General features: G+C 37.2%; 1 protein-coding gene across 2 annotated transcripts in view; it reads left to right on the forward strand.

Moving 5' to 3' along the window:
- The window catches only part of TEK (TEK receptor tyrosine kinase), a 135,689-nt gene that overhangs the window by 81,597 nt on the left and 40,943 nt on the right, over nt 1–13,149 (forward strand). For both annotated transcript variants that reach the window (XM_066368285.1, XM_066368284.1), the window contains exons 7-9: nt 1,607–1,735; nt 9,915–10,066; nt 11,546–11,690. In XM_066368285.1, the coding sequence (XP_066224382.1) occupies nt 1,607–1,735; nt 9,915–10,066; nt 11,546–11,690 (426 nt within the window). The remainder of the gene's footprint in view (nt 1–1,606; nt 1,736–9,914; nt 10,067–11,545; nt 11,691–13,149) is intronic.

Below are 13,149 nucleotides of genomic sequence, written 5' to 3' on the forward strand. Positions count from 1 at the left end.
AGCAGAATGTGAGCTGAGGGGAACAGAGAGCCCAGAGTGGGGGGCTACTACATTTCCCCAGGCTGATGTGGTGGTAAGTAGGGGAGTGCTCCACCCAAGAATAGTGGTGTCTGTGGAGTGGTAAAGTGACTCAGCACCAGGATCCTGGTGGCTGTCCCTTCAGCTCTCTCCCCATAGCCACAAACCCATCTTCCTCACAGGACTCCAGTCTGCTCCATCTTCCCTCCACCAGAGACCAGGGTGAGTGGCTTCAAATGAGATTTTGTGTTTTGGTCCTTTAGGAAGGCAACTGTGCCTCTAACAGACTCCTGTTTCTCCCTGGAAGATAGAACACTTGCTGATTTTCACAGCCAGATGTTACGTGGGCACCTCTTTCTGGCTCTGGTGTTCTGGGTTGGGGAACCTGGCATGGAGCTAAGACCCCACGCTTATCAGGGAAAAGCTTTGCAGCTTAGATATCCCTCTGGATTTGAAATCACAGCTATTGCCCATGGGAGTAGGGCCAGCCCTCTTTGTGATTCTGCCCTTCCTACCAGTCTTGGTGTGGCTTATTCTATAAATCCTTGGTTCTAACTTCTTCTATTCAGCTAGTCTTTAGTTGGTTATTTAGGTTGATTATTCTATATGTTAGTTGTAATTCCACTTTGGTCCTAGGAGGAGGTTAGTGTTACATCTACCTAATTCACTGCCATCTTGGATCCTCTTTTATGGTCACTTTCTTATAGTTTTTATTTCTCTGCTTAGATTACTTATTGTTCCATTTGTTATGAGCATAATTATTACAATCGCTTTAAATTTTTGTCTAGTATTTCTAACTTCTGGGTCATCAAGGTTGATCTTTGTTTATTTTCTTCTTATGTTGAGTAATTTGGAATTGTATCTTAAACATTGTGAATGTTACATTGTGGCATCTCTGGAGTATAATATATTCCTTTGAGGAAAATTGATTTTTGTTTTATTGTTTTAGCAAGAAATTAACTTGGTTCGGACTAAAACTGAAAATTATAACTCCTACGCATCCCATCCGCTCAACTTCAGTTCAGTTCTTTTATCCTTAGCTGAGCTGCTTTGAATCTACATTTAGCATGTGTGGTTTAGGGACCAGACAAAGATTTTGAAATGCTGCTCTTTGACTGTCCCTTTCTAGATTTTCCCCTCTCATTTTTCAGTGGCTGTGATTGCCCTGACTCTGTCTTCTGGTTCTTTGGAGTTTAATTTCCCTGCTAGGTATCAACGGTACCCCAACCATTAGACTAAAAGCTAAAAATGAGAAGCACACCAATCCCATCTTTCAAATTTCAGTTCCCCTTTAGAATCTCCTTGGTTCCTATCCCCCACTTTTCAGTGCTCAGATAGTTGTTTTTTATATCATATATAGTTGTTACTTATAAAAATGTTTATGTAATAAGAACTTATTCAACTCTCCTGGAAGCAGAATTTCCCAACCATTTAGGTTCCTGTTAATTCAGATAAATGATGCAGATAAATCACATACTACTTTAAATGAATCAGTGAGGTTGACTGGAGAGAAAAATGAAACTAGCTGCCAACACTCAGAGTCTCTTCCTTCTGTTTCAGCACTGGTTTTTGATGTCTTTGTTCACAGCATGCCAGCCTGGGTATTACGGGCCAGACTGTAAGCTCAAGTGCAGTTGCACCAATGGGGAGACCTGTGATCGGTTCCAAGGATGCCTCTGCTCCCCAGGACGCCAAGGGCTCCAGTGTGAGAAAGAAGGTAAAGCAAGGTAACACTGTACTCAGGGCCTTGTTCAGCATGGCTGAACCAAGCTTTGCCGGTATCATACCTGCCCCAGTAGCACAAGATTCTCAAATGACTTCTGTTTCCATCCAGCAGTTGGGACGACTATATCCTACATCCTTAACAACAGCTTTCTGATACTTTTCTGTGGACTCTTACATTGGCTCTTATTTCCTTTTCCACTAGAAATAAACCGTATGCTCTAACACATTAAGTGATGACTGTCCAGCTGAGACTCTGCCTATTTTTTCTGCTCCCTTCTCTAGGACCAGCCTTTCCCCAGATATGCACAACAGGGAAATAACTACTTCTATAAAGAAAAATATGCAAAATGAAATGATAAACAATTCTAGTTCAGAAATTATCATGGAGCAGAGGTTGGCAAACATGGTCCCACCAACCATAGCTCATCTAATATTTCTTATGCATCTTTATTAAGATATAATTTTTATACTTTGAAGTTTGTTCTTTTAAAGTATATAATTTCAGTGATTTTTAGTATATTTTTAGAGTTGTGCAATCCTTGCCAGAATCTAATGTTAGTGTATATCCATCATACCAAAAGAAATCTTGTACTTGTTAGCAGTTACATTTTCCCCTTCTTCCAGCCTCTGGTGACTATTAACTTACTTTATGTTTATACAAGTTTGCTTATTCTTGACAGCTGTATACTGTAAATAAGATTATATAATATGTGGTCTTTAGTGGCTGACTTCTTTCACTTAGCATACTGTTCTCATGTTGTAGCACATATCAGTGCTTCATTCCTTTGTATTGCTCCACCATCTGTTGTCACAAAGAAAATGTTATAGGAACATAGCCACACCATTTGTTTACAGTATATCATGTATGGCTACTTTTACATAAGTTGAATAGTTACCACAGAGAACTTATAGTCTGCAAAGCTGAAAATATTGTCTAGTCCTTTTCAGAAGAATTTGCTAATTCCTGCCCCAGAATATGCCTTTTAAAATTACAAGAAGCATATTTTCAAAATTAAAAATAATGCACATGTCTTACTTTTTCAATCAAATAGAAATATTATAGAAAAAACACATACCCAGTGAAATCTACACTGAGAGTAGTAAGACAAGTAAGTATAGCCTTTTCTCTGAGTTTTCAAAATCATAACAAATATGGGGGAAATACCGAGTGTTTTTTTTTCAAAGGCTTGTCAGTGTTATAGTTTCCCCAGTATTTGGATTTTGTTACAGGGCAGGAATCTGGGAGGGCTTAGGAAGGGAAGGAAATGCTTTGGGGCTACTATATTAATTGACTGAAAGCAGATAACTAACAAGCTTTACGATGTGCATTTTCTATTTTACTCCTTTCTTTCTGTTCTAAGGCTGATGCTGGAAAGATGTGAGAAATCTCAGACCTAGCACCAGACCGTGAGCTTCCAGAGGGCAGTTCACCTTTCCTAACTAACACCATTTCACCCTCCACTTGTATATCAACCTTCACTTCCATTCAGCTGCAGACAGTGCAAGGGGACCGTGAAGGAGACAGATGGTTTAAAAGTGTCAAAACACTTTTTAAAATTCCTACTGAATCACTACTTAAGCTAAAAAATTTTTGATAAATTTTCTAATCACAATCTCTCCAAGTCTACAGATATATTTAGGCCTTACTTTTGTGGTCATAGACCCTTTTCTACTCCACACACTTTACCCATTTCATTCTAGGCCTGCAGAATAAGATATCAATATAAACTATCACAATCGGCCCCACCTTTTCCCACCACTGATACAGAACAGCATGTTAGTAACTACTGCTCTTGGGGAACCTTCATCTCCCAGTAAAGAATATACTGGATTGTTTTCAACCATGCTTCACCTTTAGTCACAAATAGCCCAAGGTTATCTAAGTTCAGAATCAAATTGTTGAATCTTAGAATTATTCATTGTCTGCTTTGCAAATATTGGGCAAGGAATCCTGTATCTTTGTTGCAATCAGAAGTATTTTTTCTTCTCTCAGTATTAGAAGTAACCTTTTTTTTATTTGACCATTGACTATAAATTGATTTGGGGGTTATATGCCCCCCAAAACTTTATTTCTTAGATATAAATCTGACTATTACTAATTATCTGCTACTTGCAGACTTCCCATTCAATGAGATATCTCTTATAAATCAATACCAATGATGTTTGTTGATCAGCAGTATCATGGGGTTGTTGTTCACTGACTAGAAGAACTAATTTTTCTTTTCACTTTTGTTCATGTAAAAATTCTCTTATGCAAAACCGGTCATAGAAATGGTGCCATGAGGACACGAACCAAAAAATCTCCCCAAAATTTCAACAAGTTCAACAACCAGAGACAGAAAAATCTATCCTTGGAGCATCCGAGAGTTTCACACCCTGAAGGCGAAGTGCTATCAACAAGATCACCCTCAGATGCCATTAAGAAAAAGGAAATCAAATATCATGGATACAAAAGAAAGAAGTAACACAGATAGATGTGGAAAAATCTATGGATAAAAAATTTAATATATTGGAAACCTTGGAGCTAAATGACAGAGAATTTAAAATAGAAATCCTAAAAATACTCAGAGATATACAAGAACACACAAAAAGGCAATTTAGGGAGCCCAGAAAACAACTCAACAAACACAAAGAATATATTATCAAGAAAATTGAAACTATAAAAACAAATCAAACAGAGATGAAAAACTTAATTCATGAACTGAAAAACGATGTAATAAGCTTAGCTAATAGAACAGGCCAGATAGAAGGTAGGATTAGTGACATAGAAGACAAGCAACTTGAGGCACAACAGAGAGAAGAAGAGAGAGACTCAAAAATTTAAAAAAATGAGAAATCCCTACAGGAATTGTCTGACTCCATCAAAAAGAATAACATAAGAATAATAGGTATATCAGAGAGAGAAGAGAGAGAAAATGGAATGGAGAATTTATTCAAACAAATAATAGACGAGAACTTCCCAAGACTGTGGAAAGAACTAAAGCCTGAAATTCAAGAAGCAAACAGAACACCGAGTTTTCTTAACCACAACAAACCTACTCCAAGGCACATCATAATGAAAATGGCACAAACCAACGACAAAGGGAAAATTCTCAAGGCAGCCAGGGAAAAGAATAATACAACATATAAAGGAAGGCCTATTAGATTATCATCAGATTTTTCAGCAGAAACTCTACAAGCTAGAAGAGAGTGGACCCCAATATTTAAAGTCCTGAAAAAAAAGAACTTTCAGCCATGATTACTATACCCATCAAAGTTATCCTTCAAGTATGAAGGAGAAATAAAAACATTCACAAATACAGAAAAGATGAGGGAATTTATCATCAGAAAACCCCCACTCCAGGAAATACTAAAGGGGGTTTTCCAACCAGATCCAAAGAACAAAACAAAACAAAAACACAAGTAAAAGTTCCACCAAGAACACAATAAAACCAAATTTAAACTGTAACAACAAAAGCAAAAAAAAAGGGGGGGGGGAGAGGACAGAGATTAACAGTAGCAAAAGACGATGAAGTGCAGAAACATTCGCAAGATAGGGTACTACAATGAATATGGTAGGTACTCTTTTTATTACTTAATGGTAACCACCCTTGAAAAAACCACCACAAAAGCACATGACTTAAAAAAGGTAGCAACAGAGGAAAGAAGTATGGAATACAAACAAACAAAAACAAATGATAGAAAAACAAAAGAGAAGAATCAAACAAGATACAAAACTAACAGAAAGCAATTTATAAAATGGCAATAGGGAATCTACAAGTGTCAATAATTACACTAAACATAAATGGATTAAACTCACCAATAAAAAGACACAGAGTAGCAGAATGGATTAAAAAAGAAAATCCAACTGTATGCTGCCTACAAGAAACACATCTAAGCAACAGGATAAAAACAAATTTAAAGTGAAAGGCTGGAAAACAATACTCCAAGCAAATAACATCCAAAAAAAAGCAGGCATAGCAATACTTATATCTAATAATGCTGACTACAAGATAGCAAAAGTACTCAGAGACAAAAATGGTCATTTCATAATGATTAAGGGGGTATTGAATCAAGAAGACATAACAATCCTTAGTATATATGCACCAAACCAAGGAGCACCAAAATATATAAGACAGCTACTTATTGACCTAAAAACAAACACTGACAAAAATACAGTCATACTTGGAGACCTCAATACACCGCTGATGGCTCTAGATCGGTCATCCAAACAGAAAATCAATAAAGATATAGTGGCCTTAAATGAAACACTAGAGAACCTGGATATGATAGACATCTACAAGACACTTCATCCCAAAGCGACAGAGTATACATTTTTCTCTAGTGTACATGGAACATTCTCAAGAATTGACCATATGTTGGGCCATAAAAATAACATCAGCATATTCAGAAAAACTGAAATTGTACCAAGCATATTTTCTGGTCATAAAGCCTTGGAATTAGAATTCAACTGCAAAAAAGAGGAAAAACCCCACAAAAATGTGGAAACTAAAAAACATACTTTTAAAAAATGAATGGGTCAAAAAAAAAAATAAGCGCAGAAATCAAAAGATATATACAGACAAATGAAAATGACAATACGACATATCAGAATCTCTGGGATGCAGCAAAAGCAGTGATAAGAGGGAAGTTTATATCACTTCAGGCTTATGTGAACAAACAAGAGAGAGCCCAAGTGAACCACTTAACTTTACACCTTAAGGAACTGGAAAAAGTAGAACAAAAACAACCCAAAACCAGCCAAAGAAAGGAGATAATAAAAATCAGAGCAGAAATAAATGAAATAGAGAACAGAAAAACTATAGAAAAGATTAATAGAACAAGGAGCTGGTTCTTTGAAAAGATCAACAAAATTGACAAACCCCGGGCAAGACTTACCAAGGAAAAAAGAGAAAGAACTCATATAAACAAAATCCAAAATAAAAGAGGAGAAATCACCACGGACATCGTAGATATACAAAGATTTATTGTAGATTACTATGAAAAACTTTATGCCACTAAATTCAACAACCTAGAAGAAATGGATAAATTCCTAGAACAATACGACCTTCCTAGACTGAGTCAAGAAGAAGCAGAAAGCCTAAACAGGCCTATTAGTAGAGAAGAAATAGAAAAAAACCATTAAAAACCTCCCAAAATATAAAAGTCCAGGCCCAGATGGCTATACTAGTGAATTCTATCAAACATTCAAAGAAGACTTGGTTCCTATTCTACTCAAAGTCTTCCAAAAAATTGAAGAAGAAGCAATACTTCCAAACACATTTTATGAGGCCAACATAACCCTCATACCGAAACCTGGCAAGGACGGCACAAAAAAAGAAAACTACAGACCAATATCTCTAATGTATACAGATGCTAAAATACTAAACAAAATACTGGCAAATCAAATACAACAACATATTAAAAAAATAATACATCATGATCAAGTGGGATTCATCCCAGAATCTCAAGGATGGTTCAACATACATAAAATGGTTAATGTAATACACCATATCAACAAAAAAAAAGAACAAAAACCACATGATCTTATCAATAGATGCAGAAAAGGCATTCAATAAAATACAACACAACTTTATGTTTAAGGCACTCAACAAAATGGGTATAGAAGGAAAATATCTCAATGCAATAAAGGCCATATATGATAAACCATCAGCCAACATCATATTAAATGGCATAAAACTGAGGACTTTCCCCATTAAATCAGGAACAAGACAGGGTTGTCCACTCTCTCCACTCTTATTTAACATAGTGCTAGAAGTTCTGGCCAGAGCAATCAGACAAAAGAAATAAAAGGCATCCATATCGGAAAAGAAGAAGTAAAGGTATCACTTTTTGCAGATGATATGATCCTATACATCGAAAACCCCAAAGACTCCACAAAAAGATTACTAGAAACAATAAACCAATACAGTAAGTTCGCAGGATACAAAATTAACATACAAAAGTCCATAGTCTTTCTATATGCCAACAATGAAATATTAGAAAACGAACTCAAAAAAATAATCCCCTTCACGATTGCAACAAAAAAAATAAAATACCTAGGAATAAACATAACAAAGAATGTAAAGGACCTATATAATGAAAACTACAAAGCATTGTTAAGGGAAATCGAAAAAGATACAATGAGATGGAAAAATATTCCTTGTTCGTGGATAGGAAGAAAAAATATGATCAAAATGGCCATATTACCCAAAGCAATATATAAATTTAATGCAATTCCCATCAAAATTCCTATGACATTCTTTAAAGAAATGGAACAAAAAATCATCAGATTTATATGGAACTATAAAAAACCCCAATTAGCCAAAGCAATCCTAAGGAAAAAGAATGAAGCTGGGGGCATTACAATACCTGACTTCAAACTATATTATAGAGCCACGACAATCAAAACAGCATGGTATTGGCAGAAAAATAGACACTCAGACCAATGGAACAGACTAGAAAGTCCAGAAATAAAACCACATATACATGGTCAAATAATTTTTGATAAAGGAGCCAACAACACACAATGGAGAAAAGAAAGCCTCTTCAACAAATGGTGTTGGGAAAACTGGAAAGCCACATGCAAAAGAATGAAACTCGACTACAGCTTGTCCCCTTGTACGAAAATGAATTCAAAATGGATCAAAGACCTAAATATAAGACCTGAAACAATAAAATACATAGAAGAAGACATAGGTACTAAACTCATGGACCTGGGTTTTAAAGAGCATTTTATGAATTTGACTCCAAAGGCAAGATAAGTGAAGGCAAAGATAAATGAATGGGACTACATCAGACTAAAAAGTTTTTGCTCAGCAATAGAAACTGACAACAAAATAAACAGACAGCCAACTAAATGGGAAATGATATTTTCAAACAACAGCTCAGATAAGGGCCTAATATCCAAAATTTACAAAGAACTTATAAAACTCAACAACAAACAAACAAACAATCCAACAAAAAAATGGGAAGAGGACATGAACAGACACTTCTCCCAGGAAGAAATACAAATGGCCAACAGATATATGAAGAGATGCTCATCTTCATTAGTTTTTAGAGAAATGAAAATCAAAACTACAATGCGATACCACCTCACACCTGTTAGATTGGCTATTGTCAACAAGACAGGTAATAGCAAATGCTGGAGAGGCTGTGGAGAAAAAGGGACCCTCATTCACTGTTGGTGGGACTGTAACGTAGTGCAACCATTATGGAAAAAAGTATGGTGGTTCCTCAAAAAACTGAAAATAGAACTACCTTATGACCCAGCAATCCCTCTACTGGGTATATACCCCAAAAACTCAGAAACATTGATACGTAAAGACACATGTAGCCCCATGTTCATTGCAGCATTGTTCCCAGTGGCCAAGACATGGAAACAAGCAAAAAGCCCTTCAATAGAAGACTGGATAAAGAAGATGTGGCACATATACACTATGGAATATTACTCAGCCATAAGAAATGATGACATCGGTTCATTTACAACAAAATGGTGGGATCTTGATAACATTATACGGAGTGAAATTAGTAAATCAGAAAAAAACAAGAACCACATGATTCCATACATTGTTGGGACATAAAGCGAGACTAAGTGACATGGACAAGAGTGTGGTGGTTACTGGGGGTAGGGGGTAGGGGGGGCACGGGAGGGAAAAAGGAGAGGGGGAGGGGGAGGGGGCGGGGCATAAAGAAAACTAGATAAAAGGTGACGGAGGACAATCTGACTTTGGGTGATGGGTAGACAACATAATTGAATGACAAGATAATCAGGACATGTTTTCTTTGAATATATGTACCCTGATTTATTGATGTCACCCCATTAACATTAATAAAAATTTATTTTAAAAAATTTCTTAACAAGAAAGGAGACGTAGAATAAGGGCAGGGGAGATGTGGGCTCAATGACCACTTTAGTATTGAGATAGTACATCCTGGGTCCACTGTGGTACACAGTGCTATGGTGGACAGTATGGACTCAATTAAAAAAGATCTGAGCTTGTAGCTGGGCTCTGAGCGCCCCTTTCAGCATCTATAAGATGGGGACCACAATAGGACCCATCTCACCGGCCTAAAACAATATATTTGGAAAGTTCTTTTTCAGGAGTGACCTGATAAATGACCCCACTTTCACTATTACTACCTCTGCTGTGTTAAAAATTAGATTTCACAGTTCTGTTTTCTTTACTCAGGCATGCCAAGGAAGACCCCAAAGTTAGAGGATTTGCCAGATAACATAGAAGTAAACAGTGGTAAATTTAACCCCATCTGCAAAGCATCTGGCTGGCCACTACCTGCTAATGAAGAAATGACCCTGGTGAAGCCAGATGGGACAGTGCTCCATGTAAGAGTTATTCTATTTTTCTTTGGTGGGGTTTTTTTAGTGAGAGGAGGGGAGATAGTGAGACGGACTCCTGCATGCACCACGACTGGGATCCACATGGCAACTCCTGTCTTGGCTAATGCTTAAATCAACTGAGCTATTTTTAGTACCTGAGACTGAAGCTCAGATCAATTGAGTCACTGGCTGCAGGAGGGTAAGAGGGAGAGAAAGGGTAAGAAGGGGTAGAGAAGCTGATGGTCACTTCTCTTCTGTGCCCTGATTGAGAATTGATCCCAGGACATCCACATACTGGGCTGATCTCTATCCACTGAGCAAACCGGCCAGGGCTGTAAGAGTTATTCTTAATCTGCCTTCATGACACTATTAGATGCTTTAGTGCAGTAATGAACCAGCCTAAGGCTAGATTCCACTTAGGAATTTCATTGTCCTCGGCTATGATGTTGTTGACGTTAGATAGACATGTTCTTATATTTGCAGTTCAAAACCATGATCCACAGACTCCCTTAAGTTTGATTGCATTCCTTGGGTCTCTCTACTCCTTTACCTGACCCTTGTTTCTGGTGTTCACCACTGGTTAAGGCTATGACAGCATTCTTCTTTGCTGGAAAGGACTAAGGTACTTTTTCTAATACATTCTCTTCTCTCTCTTCCATTATCCCAAATTTCTCTGTGTCACAAATGATCCCCAGGAGATTGGTATATTTTCTTATCTAACGATTTTGAAACATTTTGCTTACATGTCTCTCAAAGCTGACTGAAAACCAACCTGACAGATAGGCAGATCCCCGTGACCTCTTGGGGGCAGGATATGTATGTATGTAGAACATGCCATTACCAATGTCCACACATCAGATGTTCCTGATTCTGCTCAAACAACCCATTAGGCAGTAGAAACCAATTGAAAGTTCCCAAAACCTTGTTGGCTTTTCCACAAATTAAGGGAAGCAGCAGCTGCCATGCAGTGAAGGCCAACCACCCCGTAGCCAGCTTCTTATGTAACATTACTTGTCCCCTTTCTGCAGAAGTGGAAACTGGCTGGGTGTAGTTAAGTAACTAAGGAATTGGTCATAAGTGGCAGAGCTGATATGTGAACTCAGGGGCATTATGTCTTCAGAGCCCTGGCTTTTCCCTCTATACCACACTTGACAGCCCCTCAAACACTTCAGAAAGCCATCGTATGCTCTCACCCAGCTCTCTGTATTAGACCAGAAAGGAACAAATTGCTTGTAACTATTTACCCCTCACTCCCAAACACACAAACACAACAGCAGGATCTGCGAGGGCATCAATCCAATATAAACTTTCAGGGCTACTACAATAGCTTTGGAAACAAGCCAGTGATTATACAAGCATTGCATTGAACTTAATCTCTCCTCGAAAACTTCTTATTAAACAATGAGATGGGGTCAGTGTTATGAACCTTTGTGTTTATGCCTCCCTACAAGCTTTTATTTTACTTTTTGTGTTTGACCTTTCCAGCCAAAAGACTTTAACCACACGGGTCACCTCTCAGTGGCCACCTTCACCATTCCCCGAGTCCTCCCCCCTGACTCAGGAGTCTGGGTCTGCAGTGTGAACACCGTGGCAGGGATGGTGGAAAAGCCTTTCAACATTTCTGTGAAAGGTAAGCTCCATTTTCCAGAGGAATAGCTTGGATCCTTGATACATTTTGTTTATGTATCGCTGGGTGCTGCTTCTAGATAGAAATGTTATCTGACCACTAAAATGTCTTCTGGATATTTTCCAGAGTACTAAGCCTTTAAACATTTTTATGTGCATAAAAATGGAAAAGAAGGATTAAGAATACGACTTTGGAGTTACATCGCCCTGGGTTTGATTTTTGTCCCTTACAGCTAGTAGCGTTGTGTGTGGCCCTGGGCAAAAGAATTTCACTCCTTTGAGCCTTTGTTTATTTGGAAGTGAAGCTTAGTTTATCTACCTCTCAGAGTTATTGTGAAGATTTATTAACTATATAAAACACTTGGAATTGTGTCTGGTACATGTCTGACCATATTTATATTTCATATTAAGTTTCATCATTGTCGTCATTTCCTATTCATTATCATAGAGAATAATTTGGAAAATTTTTACTTTGAGGATTACTCACTTAGGTTGAAGCACAGGCTATGCTGTATAATTAACATGAATGATTTCCCCCCCCCCCCACATACTCAGTGTTGTATTTTTCCTGCTACTAATTTGTATTTCAAAATTCAAATTAATCTATGTGGATGTATGTACATTTGTAGCTTGAGGAGAAGAAATAAAGTGAAGGTCAATCCAAGCTAGCTTGTCTAGTGCACATACGGAAAGCAAAGGATTTTACATTGGAGAGTACATATGAATTCATTTAGACAGAAACACCTAGCAGCTCTTGGTCTATATCTTTGGAAAGCCAGTGAGCTACTGCCTCATATACTTCATCTTATTTATTCTTTATTAGAAACTTAAGCAATAGATATTGTTGTCTCCGCTCTACCAGTCAGAAAATAGGTTCAGAGGGTTTAGTTAACTGGTCTAAGGTAGTACATCTGATAAGCATTAAATCTCAATTTTGAATCTGGATTTCCTAGCTCCAAACCCTGCATCACTTTGCTGAGTCTCTTGTATTACTGACAAGGAGGCAAGAATACCAAGGTTGGTTTCTATTTGACCCACTTCATTATTTGACTAGGGATCTTTGGGAGAACTGAGAGGTGATTTCTATAAATGAAATGAATGTAAATACTTAGAACATAATCTTTAAAAAAATGTTCAATCATAACAGTAACATAAATAGAGACTCACAGATTTGGAATCTCTGCTCTGAGAAACCATGTCAACCACCTCAGAATCCTCAAGGTTTTTTTTGGATTACTGGAAAAACAAACTCAGATCAATTTTATTCAGAATATTCACATTATATTAAAATAATCTTTTACATCTGGAATGTTCTTGGAAGAAAGGAAACAATATAGAGACAAAGCAAATTATATTATTTTTTAAGCTTCTTGGAATGTTTATTTTCCATAGAAAATAAAAACAAACCCTGTTGCAAACATTCAGGATAATCTTATTTTTTATTTTTAAAATGGAAGACACAG

Source organism: Saccopteryx leptura, chromosome 2 (assembly GCF_036850995.1).
Source record: "Saccopteryx leptura isolate mSacLep1 chromosome 2, mSacLep1_pri_phased_curated, whole genome shotgun sequence".
Lineage (NCBI taxonomy): Eukaryota > Metazoa > Chordata > Mammalia > Chiroptera > Emballonuridae > Saccopteryx > Saccopteryx leptura.